Source organism: Bidens hawaiensis, unplaced genomic scaffold (assembly GCF_021521415.1).
Source record: "Bidens hawaiensis isolate Kalapana, Puna unplaced genomic scaffold, B.hawaiensis_p1.1 tig00026187_1, whole genome shotgun sequence".
In the NCBI taxonomy this organism is placed as follows: Eukaryota; Viridiplantae; Streptophyta; class Magnoliopsida; order Asterales; family Asteraceae; genus Bidens; species Bidens hawaiensis.
In genome coordinates, this window is record NW_027494211.1 from 75036 (window position 1) to 93091 (window position 18056).

General features: G+C 39.7%; 1 protein-coding gene across 1 annotated transcript; it reads left to right on the forward strand.

The window, feature by feature from the left end:
- The first annotated feature begins 7577 nt into the window (after nucleotides 1–7577).
- On the forward strand, nucleotides 7578–15963 carry LOC143573042 (uncharacterized). The gene is made up of 5 exons (XM_077058024.1): nucleotides 7578–7716; nucleotides 7827–8095; nucleotides 8184–8277; nucleotides 13716–13827; nucleotides 15783–15963. The coding sequence occupies exons 1-5, from the start codon at nucleotides 7578–7580 to the stop codon at nucleotides 15961–15963; spliced, it is 795 nt and encodes a 264-aa protein (XP_076914139.1).
- The last annotated feature ends 2093 nt before the right edge of the window (nucleotides 15964–18056 follow it).

Below are 18056 nucleotides of genomic sequence, written 5' to 3' on the forward strand. Positions count from 1 at the left end.
AGGCAGTTTATGCACAAACCCAGTAAGAATCATACGGACACAATCATGCGCATCCTGTTAGATACTTAACACTATGTCTTGAGTAAGGTACTATATATGGTTGTATTTGGCATCTAGATGTATAGGCATATACGTATAGAGGCTGCGCTAGAAAACGCATCGCTCAAAGCCCCACAGCAATGTACTTCACTTTGATAGGATAGAACCCGGTAACTTGGTGAACTAAAAACAAAAAGTTGCGGCACTATAAGTGTTGATGCTAAATTCAAAGGCATGTGGCGAAGGAGTAATCGAGAACCTTTGGATATAAAAAAGTTGAAAAGGGACGGAGACAAGTTTTCCACCACATTCAGCATTTCAACTATTTTGTGGTAATAAAACAGCAATTTGTATATCTCAAAATCCAGTTCAACATGACAAAACAAAGCATATTGAGATGGGCAGACGTTTCATAAAAGAAAAACTTGATGAAGGATCCTAGCATTTTTTTTATCCAAAGATCAGTTAACTAATGCATATATTAACTAAAGTAATAGCAAAAAGATGTTTCACGACGTACTATATGAGCATGGTCGATATGTAGGATCCCACAACCAACTTAAGGAGTGTTGAAGAATAAACACTATAATCAATAGTAATCACAATTGTGATTATGATTAAGGAAATCAGTTATATTATGTTGGATTATTTTCGGTTTACTTGGACCGGAAGAAGAGGAACAAAGTGGAAGGAGTCATGGACCCACTAACTAACCAACTTAGCTATCATGGATTAATACGTGGGAGTCTGCACGTTTTTAATTTTATTATATATAGGTTTTATGTTAGTTTGTTTTAGTATCACAAAAAATAAAAAGAAAAAAACTCAGTACTTTCAATTTCCAATTTCCTTTGTAATATTTCATTTTCAGTTTGAATATAAACCAGAAAATCATCCCAAATCTCTCTTTCTTATTTCTGATTAACTTTGCATCTGATTACCAACACTTGGTATCAGAGCCTCTTTTATGCCAAAGTATCCTCGTTTTGCAAACATGTCGATTATTACAACTCAACCGAAGGAGAGTACCGGTGTCCCGCCTCAATGTCCGATGCCCACAGCTGTTAATTACACAATTTGGTCAATCAAGATGGAAGCCATTCTAGATGCCCATGGTTTATGGGAAGCTATTGAAGTTCCGACAAGAGCGAAGATAGACGAAAAGAATAACAAGCTGTGTCGGGCATTCATTTATCAAGCCATTCCAGAGGATATTCTCATGCAAGTCGCCAAGAAGAAGACGGCGAAAGAAATTTGGGATTCCTTGAAAATGAGGTATCTCGGTGCTGATCGAGTAAAGAAGGCGAGACTACACACGTTAAAAAGTGAGTTTGAGGCTATACAAATTAAGGACGCGGAGTCCGTAGACGATTTTGTCGGAAAATTAAGTGGCATGATCTCTAAATTTAGTAGCCTTGGGGAAACTCTTGAAGATGGTGTTCTAGTCAGAAAGTTAATCGATTCAGTTCCCGAGAAATTCATCCAAATAGTAGTCTCGATCGAGCAATGTTCAGATGTGGACACAATGCCATTCGAGGAGGCGGTTGGAAGGATGAAAGCATATGAAGATCGAATTGAGTTGCGCAACAGAAATCCGAGTAAAGATGGTAACCTTTTGTTCTCAAAAAAAGAAGGTTCTCGACTTCAGAAAACTTCAGGAAGAAGTTTCTCTTCAAATGGGCGAGGTCATGGTTCGAATTACCATGACAGAGGAGGCCGATGCGGTACATGTGGAAGGGGTAATTCACATGGAAGAGGAAATCGCAGTGGTTTTACCGAGCATCGAGATTCCGGGCACAACAATCAAAACACGAGAGAGAAGCAACACATAAAGTGTTTCAAGTGTGACCAATATGGCCACTATGCATCGGAATGTACTGATGCAAAGGAGAAAGAAGGTGAAGCAAAGTTAACACATTTACAAGAGGAGGAAGGTGAACATGAGTGTATGTGGTGAAAAAATAAATTCAATGGTTTTATTGAATGAAGATAAAGTGTACCCGGATCAAGTTCAGGCAAATGGTGAAACGGGTAAAAACACATGGTATTTAGATAATGGGGCGAGCAACCATATGACGGGTGTCAGGAAATTCTTTGCAGAATTGAACGAGAAGGTAACGAGACAGGTGCAGTTTGGAGGCGGCTCAAAAGTCCAGATTATGTGCAAAGGAACAATCCTTTTGGAGTGTAAAAATGGTGACCAGAAGATAGTGGAAGATGTATACTACATTCCGGCGTTGAAGAACAACATTTTGAGCCTTGGGAAAATGACAGAAGATAGGCATGAAGTGGTGATGCTGCAGGAATATTTAAGGGTTTTTGATAAAAACAAAAGACTAATTATGAAGGTGCAGAGGTCGCGAAACTGTTTATTCAAGATGGTGTTAGACATCGCACAACCGGTATGTTCGGCCATAAATCTGGATGAGGAGGCGTGGCTATGGCATGCTCGGATGGGTCATGTGAATTTTCGGGTTATAGAGTCGATGGTCAAAACGAAATTGGTGCATGGAGTTCCATGCAATCAACACCCTACACAAGTATGTGATGGGTGTTTAATTGCCAAGCAAACCCGACATACGTTTCCAATGGAGGCCTAGTGGCGAGCAAACAAACCACTGGAATTACTTCATTCCGATCTATGCGGGCCGATAACGCCTCAAACCATAGGGGGTAATCGGTATTTCTACTTGATTGTTGATGACTACTGCAGATTTATGTGGGTGTATGTCATTAAATCAAAGGATGAGGCATTCACATTGTTCAAGAAATTCAAGGCCCAAGTCGAAAACGAAAGTCCATACAAAGTGGTTACTTTACGGACTGATCGAGGAGGTGAGTTCACTTCTGATCAGTTTATGAGTTTTGCAGCCGAGAAAGAATTAAGAGACAATTAACGGCACCCCATACCCCTTAACAACACGGGGTTGTAGAGCGCCAAAACCGAGCCGTGCTTGAGGTTACAAGGTCACTATTGAAGATGATGAGTGTCCCGGACGTGCCATGGGGTGAAACGGTTCGCAAGTCACGACAAAAGGGGTGAAGGGTATGACACCATACGAAGGATGGAAGAAACATAAGCCAAATCTTCAACACCTGAAGATGTTTGGTTGTGTTGCACATGTTAAACGACCAAGCAATCAACTAACAAAGTTAAATGATAGAAGTACAGCCATGCTCTAATTAGGTGTGGAATTTGGAAGTAAAGCGCATCGGCTGTATAACCCTATGACTAAAAAGATGATCGTGGGCCGTGATGTAGCGTTTGAAGAAACATTAAAATGGAATTGGGCTGGAACTAATGTTGGGCAGCCTGTATCAACTCAAGCCCACATTGGTCAACGTAGTTCTATCTGGTCCACTGTGCATACCTATATAACGACTAGACGTAAGTCACACAGTCAAAATTCACTCGATAAAGAAATTGGAAACCTTATTCCCCAATTTGATGACGAAGGCACACTTTCACCCTTGCTCGCAACATCGACTACACCAACTAATGAAGGTATGTCACCAATTTCAGTTCCAATTACAGACAATATGTCGATCGGGTCATCAAATTATGATGATACACCGATTCAAGGGTTTCAATCACTTGATAAAGTTTATAATGAGACGGAGCCAATCGAGCTTGATTTAGAAGAATTGATGTTTGCTGATGACGGACCTGCAAATTACCAAGAAGCATCAACAGACCAGAAGTGGCGTCAAGCTATGAAACAAGAACTGGTGTCAATTCAAAAGAACCAGACATGGAGGCTCACGGAATTGCCCTCCGGTCATAACCTTATCGGACTGAAGTTCGTTTTTAAATTGAAAAAGGATGCAGATGGGAAGGTAATAAAGCACAAAGCCCGATTGGTAGCTAAAGGACGTGTACAACGAAAGGGGTGGATTATGAAGAAGTTTTCGCACCAGTGGCACGGTTGGAGACTATTCGTTTGATACTAGCATTGGCTGCGAACGAGGGCTGGCAGGTCCATCATCTTGATGTGAAATCTGCTTTCTTGAACGGAGAGCTTCAAGAAGAGGTATACGTCTCCCAACCTGATGGTTTTGTTATTACAGGGAAGGAACATATGGTCTACATGTTACATAGGGCCCTTTACAGACTGAAACAAGCCCCGAGGACTTGGAATACTAGGTTGGATAAAACACTAAAGAAGTTGGGTTTTGAGAAGTGCCCATAAGAACATGCGGTTTACAAACTCCAGAAAACAAAGCTTTTTGTGGGTGTTTACGTGGATGATCTAATTGTGACGGGTCCAAGTGAAGAAGAGGTACGTGAATTCAAAGTTAAAATGCGCAAAATTTTTGATATGAGCGATCTTGGTTTGTTGTCTTATTACTTTGGGGTTGAGGTAGAACAAAGGGCAGGTTGTATAAAAATTGGTCAAGCAGGCTATGCAAAAAAGATTTTGAAAGCTACTGGAATGTGGGATTGTAATGTTGTTATATAAAAATTGGTCAAGCAGGCTATGCAAAAAAGATTTTGAAAGCTGCTGGAATGTGGGATTGTAATGCTTCTAAGTGGCCAATGGAACCAAAATGCAGTTTGACAAAAGACCATAAGGGTGAACCGGTGAATGCCAAAGAATACTGAAGCCTCATCAGGAGCTTACAGTATTTAATCCATACCAGACCCGATCTTGGCTAATCGGTTGGAGTGGTCAGAAGTTATATGGAATCTCCTAAGGTAAGTCATTTCAATGCCGTGAAACAGATTTTGAGATACTTGAAGGGGACGATCAGTTATGGGTTAAAATATTGCCAAGGTGGTGATGGTAAACTAATCGGGTATAGTGACAGCAGTTATGGAATGGATCGGGATAATGTAACATCCAACTTTTGTTAAATAAATAACAGAAAGTTTTGTTAATAGTTGTGTGTCGTTAAAGTAGTCATGTGTTAAGTGTTGGGAAGTAGGAATTGGGAATGGGAAGTGGGACCCATGAAACCTCCTCTATATAAACCCAACCACTTATTCCTTTCTTTTCTTTTCTTATCCAAACACACTCAAGAAACACACACAAACTCTCTCTCTAGCACTCGGATTTAAATCCGAGCCAAAGAAGGGTGGAATCCCGTGTTTAATATCATCAAATAACAAGAATCACATCCAGATCTACGCATTGTCCAGATCTAAACTCGAACCCGAAGCAAAAAGGTAGGTTTCGATTTAAATGGTTAAGTTTTATGGTTAAAATCGTCATGCAAACAGATATAATGATAGATCGGGTTGTGAAATGTAAGAAAAATATAAAAAGTTATAACCTCTTGGGTGCACTTTAAGATGAAAAGGTGGCGTTGGATTATGAGAGATATGGGTTCAGGATCAGGTGCATGGGGTCAGAATGTGTCGAAAGATGGCTTTAAAATGATAAAAACGACGGAAGGCAGGAATTTCGCATCGCACAACCATGCGAAGCGAAATCAATAATTTCGCATCGCATGACCTTGCGAAGCGAAAAAGTTTCATGCGAAGCGAAAAAGTTCCATGCGAAGCGAAAAAGCATGCGATGCGAAAAAGTTCCATGCGAAGCGAAAAAGTCATGCGAAGCGAAATTCTTCCATGCTCAACCCCAGCCAGGGGCGCTGCCCCTTGGACCCTGCTAGGGGTTGCCGCCCCTAGACCCCGCTACCAGGGGCGCCGCCCCCGGACCCCCGTTAGTTGAGGGTTTCATAAATTTAGATGTAGGAAGTAGTGGTAATAGATAATTGACACGCGTATTGTATTGTACAGTTAGCCGTGCACAACTAAAGAAGGGAATTACCATTAACGGCGAGAGAAATCGACTCCAGGTGAGTTCTAGCCCCATTTCTCTTTGAAATGTTTTCGGGGCTGTGTGCATACTCATATGTGATAGTTAATACATTTACTTAATTGATAAGTGTATGATACGTGTATGACTATGTATTGGATGTTATTACTATATAATGATAGTATGAATGAGCATGTATATATATATATATATATATATATTATACATGAGACAGGTAAAATACACACGTATGATAAATGTATGGTTATTCGAGGCAGTAGGGACCAGACCCTTATAATATCTGTGATGTTAGGGACCAGACCCTTATAATATCTGTGATGTAAGGGACCAGACCCTTATAATATCTGTGATGATAGGGACCAGACCCATACAATATCTGTGATGTTTAATGTAGAATAGCTTATGGTATACCATAGGGTTGTATGAAAGAAAGTATGTAAGTATGTATGCATGTAAGTAAGGTATGAATACGCATCTTCGGATACGTATAAGTAAGGATGTGAATGTATTGTATGCTAATTGATTTTCTAGAACTCACTCAGCGTAGCTGACTTTTAGTATGCACGCAGGCAAATAGGTTTAGGCAGTTGGCTTGAGGAGGGACACATGGTATGGACTGAAGAGACTGGCATCCATGATGAAGTGTTATGACTGTTTTAATTAAATATTTATGAAAAAACAATTTGTATGTTAAGACAAGAATGAATGTTTTGTAATCTGATGTTGAAGTTTTTAATTTTTCCCCGAAGTTTTTAATTTACTCTGATTTTAGAACTATGTTTATGAGTAAATCCAACACCAAAGTAGGGTTACCGGGAACGGGACCTTACAGATAATCGAAGAAGTAATACGGGAACCGTGTTTTATTTTTCAGGTAGCCCGATAATGTGGTGCTCACAAAAGCAACACATGGTTGCATTGTCATCATGCGAAGCCGAGTTCATGGCGGCGACCTCGGCAGAAAGCTGACATTTTAACTAAACCACTACCACGAGTCAAGTTCATTGAGATGAGAGGTTTACTTGGGATGGAAGATCTTGAGGACGTAACCCGAAACTAAGGGGGCGACTGTTGGATTATTTTCTGTTTACTTGGACCGGAAGAAGAGGAATAAAGTGGAAGGAGTCATGGACCCACTAACTAACCAACTTAGCTATCATGAAGTAACACGTGGGGGTCTGCACGTTTTTATTTTTATTATATATAGGCTTTATGTTAGTTTGTTTTAGTATCACAAAAAAAAGAATAGAAAAAACTCAATACTTTCAATTTCCAATTTCCTTTGTAATCGTTCATTTTCAGTTTGAATATATACCAGAGAATCGTCCCAAATCTCTCTCTCTCTTATTTCCGATTAACTTTGCATCTGATTACCAACAATATACATCTAAATTTATCTTCTTTAAATTACCAAATACTAGTCAAATAGGAGGAGCTGTTGAATATGTTGTATGCATAAGAAAAACACTTTCCATAGTCTTAATTGTTCTCTATTTTAAGTGAAGTGGGTCGGGTGGTCTTGAGTTCACGGACAATGAGTAACACTCGTCATAAAACATTTTTTGTGAACTAATTAACCGAGTCAAAATTCAAAACTAAAGAGATAGGGCAGGCACTTGATAGTTTATCTTGGCTCCATTTAAGGCTTATTATTCCTATTATTCCACAATAAATATGTACGCCATCCAGAAGGCAGTTCAAACCTTTTAATACCCCTCCCTACTTCAATTTCTTGCTTCCTTAATTTCATACCTAATGATTCGTACCGTCACTAGCTCCGCCTCTACAAGAGGCATCGCTGCTATTGTCGGTGTCGGTCCCAATCTCGGTCGTTCCATCGCTAGGAAGTTTGCTCACGAAGGATACACTGTAGCCATCCTTGCCCGAGACTTAGGTATATATATTATAGATATACATAACTAGCTTGAGACTCGTGTACGTACAACATATCTCTAACTATTCACTATCTATCTTTATGCCATCTGTGACATGAGCCATTCGCAGGCAGATTATCCAGATTTGCTGACGAAATAGCACGGGAAGCGAAGGTCCAAGTGTACGCTATTCCAATCGATTGCTCGGAAGCTCAGAGCGTAAGAGACGCATTCGAAGGCGTTCTGTCGTTAGGTTTTGTGGAGGTTTTGGTTTACAACGCTTACCAACCTGTTGCGTGGCAGTTTGGAGGTCCTTCAAGTTTCACTAACCTTAGGCATGACGCTTTCCAAAAGTCACTGGCTGTATCTTCTGTTGGTGCATTCCACTGTGCTCAACAGGTACATATTTGCATGCCATTAATTAATAATAATTTCTATAATTTGTGATTGATTACACATATATATTTGTTTTCATTAACGGATGTAGGTGTTACCGGGAATGGTGGAAAGAGGAAGAGGGACCATATTATTCACCGGATGCGCGGCTTCTTTATCCGGTGTCGCCGGATTCTCTGAACTATGTGCGTAACCATGCATCTCTTATATTCTTCATAATTGATTGCTTTCTTTACACATGTGCCAATTCCCATGCATGTGTGATTGATGAATATTTTGTCCAAAAAACATTATATCATGAGATTTAATTATCTAATTGATGTGAATTGGATTTTAATAAACCAATTGATCATTCTATAATAACAAAACAATCCATAACACTGCTAAACCAACTTTATTTATATTATTTAATAGCAATCTACATATCTACCTATATTATTAAAGCAACACAATTTTTTCTTGTCATTCAATTTTTCCTTGTTGTAGGAATTGAACTCAATACCTTACTCTTAAAATATTTATGGCTTACCAACTCAACTAGGATTAATTGATGTTAGGTTTCTCTTTTTCTTAATTGGTATTAATTCACAAGCTTACATTTTATTACTTTTAAAATGCAAATACAAATTATTCTTACTAATCTATGTATTTTAGTAAATTATTTATATCTTTTGAATCCATAAGCTAGGTTAATATGTATATTATTAAATTTAAATTTTTTATTTTACTTTTTGACCACCGTATATCACACGAGCTCTATCCTAGTTTATAATATTTTGATTAAGATATAAACCAGTCAATGTTTATTAGGGTCGGTCAAGTTCATTTCTCCGTTAAGAGTAAGATTTTCATTGCAACAAAAGTTAAAGCTAATTTTAATTTGCCAACATGTACTATGTAGCAACTTTAGTTACTTGTTAGAAATAGTTTTAGTGTTTGTAAGGCTAAAATATGACTTGCAATATCAAAGTACGAAACCGGTTATATATTATGGTCAAGAAAATAAAGTGGGCGTAAAATCCGGACACGAGACGAGAACTTCGGGCACACATTTAACTTCAACGGAGAGAAAGCTTCTAGAAGATTTGTGTTTAGCTATAAATAGGGAACATTTGTTTACTTTTATGTGTGTGTTTTTTATGGTGTTTTCACCCACCCAAGGGGAGCTTACCTTGGGTGGGGTCGGTTCGTTCGTTTAATATTATAATCTTTCAACCGATTACAAGATCGTTCATATACTTTATATTATCTTTATATTATGTTCGGTCGTATGATTTCACCGCACCCGTCTCGAGCATTTATCAAGAACAAAGCCGTTCGCTGTCGGATCCGGTTTCGGGACCTACAATTGGTATCAGAGCGGGTCGACTTTTATGATTCAACTTATTCTTGATATTCGGGTTCTATTTCCGCTATTACCCGAACTGAGACGTTAATTCCTTTGAAGAGTCTGAAAATAAAGTTGGAAATAAAGTGGGAAATAAGCGTGTTTGAAGCTTCTCGTTGTAGATCGGGATGTTCGGGATCTACAAGTGCCAAATCTGGGCATTTCGGAACCGTTCCGTCGTATGCCAAAATTCCGGCGAGCCGGGTTCTTCTCCGGCGACGATTCTAGAGATTGAAGATGTATATCAAACTCCGACATGAGTGTCGGTTATCTCTGTTTGTTCAAAGGAGGTGGGTATTTCGGTGAGGAATGAAACCAAAAAAAAAAAACTGAGCTACAGCGGCGGCGGCTATTGGTGGGAGTCGTCACAGGTGGTTATATGGTGACGTTAGTTGGATTTCCGGTGGGTGCCGAGCTCCGGCGGGTTTTCCGGTGGCTGTGTGTTGCAAGGTTACCGGAAACGGTTTTCCGGCATAGGTTAACTGAGACGGTGAGCTATTGACGTGACTTCCGGTGGCAGCGGTGAACTCCGGCAGTTGCGTAGGCGTGACGGCTAACCTCCGGAACTCCGGCGGATTTTCCGGTCGACCGAACATGGTGGCGGGCTGGCAACATGCGGCTACATGCATGCTAATGCTATTAAGGTTTTGTATTATTTTGTGGTGTGCCCTAATATTGATTTGAAAGGAATTGGGCTTGGGTTGGGCTGTTTAGTTTTTTTTAATGTGTTGGGCTACTAATTGTAATATGGGCTGCCCAACTGATCAAGAACAGACCAGCCCACTGCTTTACAATATGGGCTGCTGGAATTAAATTTTAAATTGGGCCTGCTTATACAAAAGTAACTCGACTACATGAAATAATAAACCGAGCCACATGCTTGCAAGATGTTTTCGGGCCGAGAAATAATTGTTTGCGGTTTGACCAAACTGAAGAAAGTCAAATTTGTTCGGGTTTCGTCTTGTTTAACCGTGTTCAAAGCTTGTTATTTCTAAGGCGTTCGAGAAGTTGGATCCGAAAGGTGAACTTCGAACGAAATAATAAGTTTTGTTCATTTGATCGATTAAGCCGGTAATTTGAGATTCATTTGTGGAAATTCGAGCTCATCTCATGCCTATATACAAGCGATAACTACTTCAACATTAAATATAGGTGGGTCATACCTTGAGGGGGTTAATTGAAACGAAGAGACTTCGATTTATCGGGTGACTTGTGAAGATGCGAGACACGGTTTGACAAAGTTTTGATATCACAAGTCAAGTGGGTGATTGTAAGGCCAAAATGTGACTTGCGATATCAAAGTACGAAACCGATTATATATTATGGTCAAGTAAATAAAGTGGGCGTGAAATCCGGACACGAGACGAGAACTTCGGCCACGCGTTTAGCTTCAACGGAGAGAAAGTTTCTAGAAGATTTGTGTTTAGCTATAAATAGGGAACATTTGTTTACTTTTATGTGTGTGTGTTTTTATGGTGTTTTCACCCACCCAAGGGGAGCTTACCTTGGGTGAGGTCTGTTCGTTCATTTAATATTATAATCTTTCAACCGATTACGAGATCGTTCTTATACTTTATATTATCTTTATATTATGTTCGGTCGTATGATTTCACCGCACCCGTCTTGAGTGTTTATCAAGAATAAAGCCGTTCGTTGTCGGATCCGGTTTCGGGATCTAAAGTGTTGCCATTTTAATATAATACTTGAAGAAACGTGGATCTACTCACTGGTAGCAGATCAACTTTCCTCGGGTGTGATTATACTATTTCACCGATGGTTCTTCTGGATCAGTGTTCTTCCACCTACAAAATGAACAGCGCCGTTACTTACCCCTCAGAAAGGGACAGAGGGGTCCTCTTTGGGGTAACCCTCCGGCGTGAGAATCAGTATCTTTGTGGAGAAGATAATAGTGTGTGTAAAAGAATCTCCAGGGTATTGCTGAATAGCTGAATACCCTTTTGATTGTGAGACTGTCTGTTTGTATGTAACTGACTGTGAGTGAATGTGATTCAATATGATTGAATGTGTTATCACTGCTTGTAACTGTCAATGATTGAGTATGAATGTGTCATCAAAGTGGAGTTGATGCTGTATTTATAGTGCTAGGGTTACCACCGGTTGGGCTCAACCTCGTTGGCTTCCTCCAATCGCACTGCGCCACGTGTCCTCTGGGACACCTGGCGCTTTCTCGTTGGTTGTAATCACGTGGTAGCACATGTGTCATGCTGAGTTGTCGACCTTTCATTCGGCAGCTATCAACATCAGCATATTCTTTCTCCTTAAAAAGATACCTTCTGGAAGGTTGTCTGATGTGCACAATCAAGGTTGCCCTAATCCTGATTTGGATAAGGACGAGGTTGATTATGTGCACGTATGATATGCGCTCACCCTGAGGATGCGCGGGGTCTTCTCTTTATTCTCACGCGCAGATATTTCATGCGCAGATGTGATATGCACGAGCATGTGATATGCGCCGCGCGCTGATGCGCTGCGCGCATATGTGATGCGCGAGCATATGTGTGCCTGGGCATATGATGCCTGAGCATGTTTTGTATGCGCCATGCGCATAGGTTTTGGCTTTGTGCCTTCATAATGTCTTTATCTTGTGGGTTGACCCGCCTTTGGTGTTGAGGCGGGTACATACCTCTTCAAGCCCCCCCAGTCTAATGTGTGTCTTATCTCGCGCGAGCGCGGTAAGATGGATATTAGACTTACTGATTTTTGTCTTTTAATGGGGTTTTGTCGTTTTCCTGGTTGCTTCCATCGTTGCGCGAAGTTCTATCCATTTGGTTGAAAACGAAGGGTCCAAACACGTGGTTAGTTGGTGGTGACGTGCGCCGTAAACATGTCAGACGTTTCGTGTGCTCGAGGTGCTACAGTTGCCTTTCACGTCCCCTCACACAGCTGTCTTGAACACGTGTCGCGCTCGCATTGGTTAGCACCTGCGAGTGGGGGCGCGTCTCTGCTCCGTGGCAGGTCGGTTACAATTTTATGTCCCCTCAACAGTGTTAGGGACACGTGTCGCGCCCTCGTTGGCTTGGACCCGCGAGTGGGGCGCGTGAAATCCGATCAGCTGCCACATTTCTCTCTCCTGGGCCTATAAAAGGAGGCCCTTAGGAAATTTTTATCTTCATCTTCATTGTTGATAATTTTCTTGTTTCTGCCTAACGTGGATCTACTCACTGGTAGCAGATCAACTTTCCTCGGGTGTGATTATACTATTTCACCGATGGTTCTTCTGGATCAGTGTTCTTCCACCTACAAAATGAACAGCGCCGTTACTTACCCCTCAGAAAGGGACAGAGGGGTCCTCTTTGGGGTAACCCTCCGGCGTGAGAATCAGTATCTTTGTGGAGAAGATAATAGTGTGTGTAAAAGAATCTCCAGGGTATTGCTGAATAGCTGAATACCCTTTTGATTGTGAGACTGTCTGTTTGTATGTAACTGACTGTGAGTGAATGTGATTCAATATGATTGAATGTGTTATCACTGCTTGTAACTGTCAATGATTGAGTATGAATGTGTCATCAAAGTGGAGTTGATGCTGTATTTATAGTGCTAGGGTTACCACCGGTTGGGCTCAACCTCGTTGGCTTCCTCCAATCGCACTGCGCCACGTGTCCTCTGGGACACCTGGCGCTTTCTCGTTGGTTGTAATCACGTGGTAGCACATGTGTCATGCTGAGTTGTCGACCTTTCATTCGGCAGCTATCAACATCAGCATATTCTTTCTCCTTAAAAAGATACCTTCTGGAAGGTTGTCTGATGTGCACAATCAAGGTTGCCCTAATCCTGATTTGGATAAGGACGAGGTTGATTATGTGCACGTATGATATGCGCTCACCCTGAGGATGCGCGGGGTCTTCTCTTTATTCTCACGCGCAGATATTTCATGCGCAGATGTGATATGCACGAGCATGTGATATGCGCCGCGCGCTGATGCGCTGCGCGCATATGTGATGCGCGAGCATATGTGTGCCTGGGCATATGATGCCTGAGCATGTTTTGTATGCGCCATGCGCATAGGTTTTGGCTTTGTGCCTTCATAATGTCTTTATCTTGTGGGTTGACCCGCCTTTGGTGTTGAGGCGGGTACATACCTCTTCAATACTGTCGTTCAAAAGGGAAACAAATAGTCATACACGTACATATAAAATTGTTCTGGAATTACAAAAAGTTATCCTAATGAGCTGTGATTAATAGCTTCTTATTTGATTTGTTTAAAATGTTAATTAGGTTGTGGCAAGTTCGCATTAAGAGGATTATCTCAATGTCTCGCTAAAGAGTTTCATCCGTTTGGAGTGCACATTGCGCACGTCGTCATTGATGGCTTAATCGGGTCATCTCGGTGAGTCCATTTACTTTACATAATTACAAAAATCATCATTTATGTTCAAGGTGGTAAATTTACTGTTTTGCCCTTGCATATATTTCACTTGCAATGACTTAACTAACGAAAATTAGCCTAAATGATGAAATGTGTTACAAAATTGAAACACAAAGGATTATGGTGTTTTTTTTAAACATAAAGAATAAAAGCGACAAATTTTATGAACGTAAAGGATGATTTTTTTGTAATTATGTCCTAGCTAGTATGCAAGAAAAACAGTGATTGAAGTATGATGCCGGTTATAAAAAAGTTTTTTGCTTCTTTGATTATTGTAGATTCTCTATGATTGCATGTGATAGTCAACTCTATCCGTTCACTCATTGCCAATTACGCGTTTTCCTTTTTAACTTAGCTTTTGTAAGAACATCTATGGACACGAATTAAGCACATTTGGCTTAAGTATGATTCCTTTTTGATACTATAGAATTATAGATAGTGTAGTCGAATAATGAGTTTATTGTGTTTTTTTAATCACCAGAAAAGTAGTTTTTTGAAACTTTAAGAAAGTTAAAGAAACAAGTATCTTTTGATACCGTATAAAGCTTTAGATACGCATTCTTAATCCTCAAACTTTTCCAATTAGAAACAAAGAACTCAAAAACCCTCAAATTAATTATCGTTTACAACATTAACTTAGGCGGAGTAAAAAACCAGATAACCAAATCATAATCGAATCAAAATAACTGAACTGATAAAGAAATCGATGATTCAATCATGATTTTTCTATATATAATCGATTCTCATTCAACTATAATTATATGTGTATAAATAACCTAATCGAAACTATGTTAAAACCAACTTGTATATTCAAATATTCTTAAATTTTTATTATTAACAGGTTATATGTCCGAAAAGTTTTGCAACTTTTCTTTATAAGTAACATTTTATTTGTAATAATTCTTTTCTACAAATTAAAAAGTATTCTAATATTTAATTTGACACAAGATATAATTGGTTTTGAAATAAGCTAGAATCAATCTACGTACAAAGAGGATGCTTAACCGTCTATAAGTACCATACCTAGAGGTGCATAAAATACCCGAATCTGGAACCAGACCCGAAAAAAATACCTGGAACCGATTTTTTATACCCGATACTTAATACCCGAACCCGTACCCGACCCTACCCGTAGGGTACGGATAGGGTATGCATTTCAGTATCAAAACTCGTACCCGGAACTGGACCCGATTTATACCCGGTAATACCCGATTACCGGAACCGGTTCCATACCCGGAACCGGGTTTTTCCAACAGCCAAAACCGGGTTTTCAAATATCCTATCTATACCCGAAATTACCCGAAAATACCTGAAAAATACCCGAAAATACCCCTAAAAATTGTAACTCCTTATAAAATCCAATCTATACCCGAAAAAAGCCAAAAAAAACCCCAAAAACAGGGTTTTTTCAATACCCGAAAATAGGGTATTCAAATACCCGGTTCTAGAATACCCAGCTTGATACCCAACCCGAACCCGTTGCATAGGGTATGGTTTTTAGAGAGAGTACCCGGATCCGAACCCGACCCGGGTATTGCCAATACCCGATTTTCCAATACCCGGTCATACCCGAATCCGGTTCCATACCTGAACCCGGATATTTGAAAAACCCGATTTGTGCACCTCTAACCATACCTATTAGGTTATAATGAAAATCATTATAGGTCCGTTTTAACTCATAACCAAACTAATGCTCACCACTACCGTAACTTTTTATCTTTAAGACTGCAAGATATATGCTCAACTTTACACACACACATGCAACTTGTGTATGTGTACGTGTTGCATGTGTTGGCTACGTGTTTCTTTGTATATCTTTCGTTTGATACCATTGTGCATAGCTGGAAAATTATCTTTGTGACGAAAGCAAAGCAATGAGATAAAATGATTGATGGGGTCTAGTTAATAATTTGCAGGGGATTGCCACTGTTGATGCCACAACGATCGTTGGTTGGGGAACAACACGGAGTAGGAGGGGACGGATCTATTGACCCTGATTCGGTGGCTCAGACCTACTGGTATTTGCACATGCAGCCTCCTCGCCCCGCTTGGACCCAAGAAATAGATATTCGCTTACCTAACCAAAGATTCGTCTAGGATGTTATATTCATATGCCTGCATGTATATTACATTATTTCTTTTTTTAAATTAATTGTTTGTTATTGTGTTTATTTAATAAGTTTGGCGATTGCTTGAATATGATAGATATGTTTGTAATTGGTGATTGATGATTGGATTGGTGATAACGATTACAGATGTTTGCAAACATTATAGATGTGATAGCTGTTAACTTTACTAATTTTAGAACATCCGTTATGGGTGATTCTTCTCATCTTCCATCGTTTGTCATGTCAAAGCAGCAGAGATGTGATAGCTGCGCCACCTCAATTTTTCGTCCATTCAACCCCATTACTTAGCCAATGTTATACATTATGTTGGGCGTAATTCCCAACTTAATAGGCCCATCACGTGTAGGTGACCGGGTTGGACCTATTGGGCCCATGGGATTCATTACTATGTAATGAGTTTATAGGGTTGCAATTAGGGTTTTATTATATTTGATAATGTCTTGGCTAACAAGTTAGTCTATATAAACCAAGATATGTTAGACACTATGGAGGATGAAGTTGAAGCAACCGAGTTAGGGCTCATCAATAGTCAAATCGAGTTAGGGTTTGAGAGTTGTAATCAGTTTTTTGAGTAATATTTTCTTATTAATATAAACGAGAGTTATTCGTTTACTTCGTGCTTGATTATTAATCCGGGACTTGACATTATTCCATTTATTTATATTTTTTAAATACAAAAAGAAATGAAAAAAGAAAAGGGAGAAAAATATGATAAAGCGACGTTTTGAGTGGTTGGGTCACAAAATATGAAAATGTGAATGACCACTGTGATGACCCACCTCGTCATGCATGAGGGGAGGATGTGATGCTAGATTGTTGCTATCTAGTCAAAAACAAGTAAATCGGTAACCTAATCACCTAAGCAAGCTAAGGTAAGTAAAGTGTCGAACCATGAGAATTATGTGATCGGTGTAATGTGAAACTAATTCCTAACATTATGAAGTAACTCATTTAACAGTGCTAATCACACTAGCAATTGTTTGAGTTTAATAATATGCAAGTAAGTAATCAAAGATTTAATCAATAAACAAAGCAAATCACACCCGGGAATTCAAGTAAGCAACTAACAGTAATCTCATGTAACCTAACAAATTAATTATCTCGTGTCAACTACAGACTGACTAACAAGTTAAACCATAGGCATCCACGATCGCTAACACACGGCACTAGTCATCAAACGGTCCCTGTCAGTGTGACTCAATTAAGGGCAATCGTATGCTTCCTTGCAAATTACTAGTCAATGCAATCCTACGAGCAATTATTATAGCAACCGACAAACTAATCGTTCTGATCGAAAAAAACCTAAACCGACTGAATGCACGGATATACTAAACATCAATACTCATAGATTAACATCAAGACAATTACAATTAGTTGTTCTAGTACATGAGAAATAAACTGAAAGATTACAAACTATACATCCCAGGTATGACTCGAAGGAACTAGTCGCGTCTCGGCATCTCTCGGTCTTCGATTCTGATGATTTGGAACATGTAGATCGCCTTGAGATGAATGGAAGTGATGGTAGGCTGCTCTCCTTCTCTAAAACTGCTTTGGAAACTGAATAATCTCGATTAGGGTCGTCAAAACATGTTTTAAACAAAAACCCTAACTTTCCCGTCGGTGGGACCCATCGCGTAGCGCGATGGTCCTCCTCCCTGGACCATCACACTACATGATGCGCCAAGATAACTTCATATTTGGATTCTTCTCGTCAAGAAACCCAAAATTGATATATTATGGGTCTCGTAACTCATTTTTTATCCCAGGAAATGCTCGTTTTACTTCCTGGTCGGTTTTTGTGAACCCATCTTGTTTAGTTTTAGCATCAGCTTTAGGTTTCTCATCCAAACTCTTCCCGAATCCTTCTAACACTTCCTAAGACTTAAATTTATGCTCCAGTCTTCCCGAGATATCATTCCATGCTCGTAAAAGTCTCCAATTTAGCATCTTAAACGATCAATGACCTGAAATACAAAAGCACGTATGAAGTACCAAAGTTCTAACAATATACTAAACAAAACTACATAATTAACACACTAATATATATACAAAATACCC

What these genes read in the sequence shown, in the direction of transcription:
- LOC143573042 (XM_077058024.1), top strand. Translation starts at nt 7,578, where the DNA reads ATGATTCGTACCGTCACTAGCTCCGCCTCTACAAGAGGCATCGCTGCT. An exon ending in CATCCTTGCCCGAGACTTAG is followed by an intron (nt 7,717 to 7,826) that starts GTATATATATTA and finishes AGCCATTCGCAG; the next exon opens with GCAGATTATCCAGATTTGCT. An exon ending in GGCTTAATCGGGTCATCTCG is followed by an intron (nt 13,828 to 15,782) that starts GTGAGTCCATTT and finishes AATAATTTGCAG; the next exon opens with GGGATTGCCACTGTTGATGC.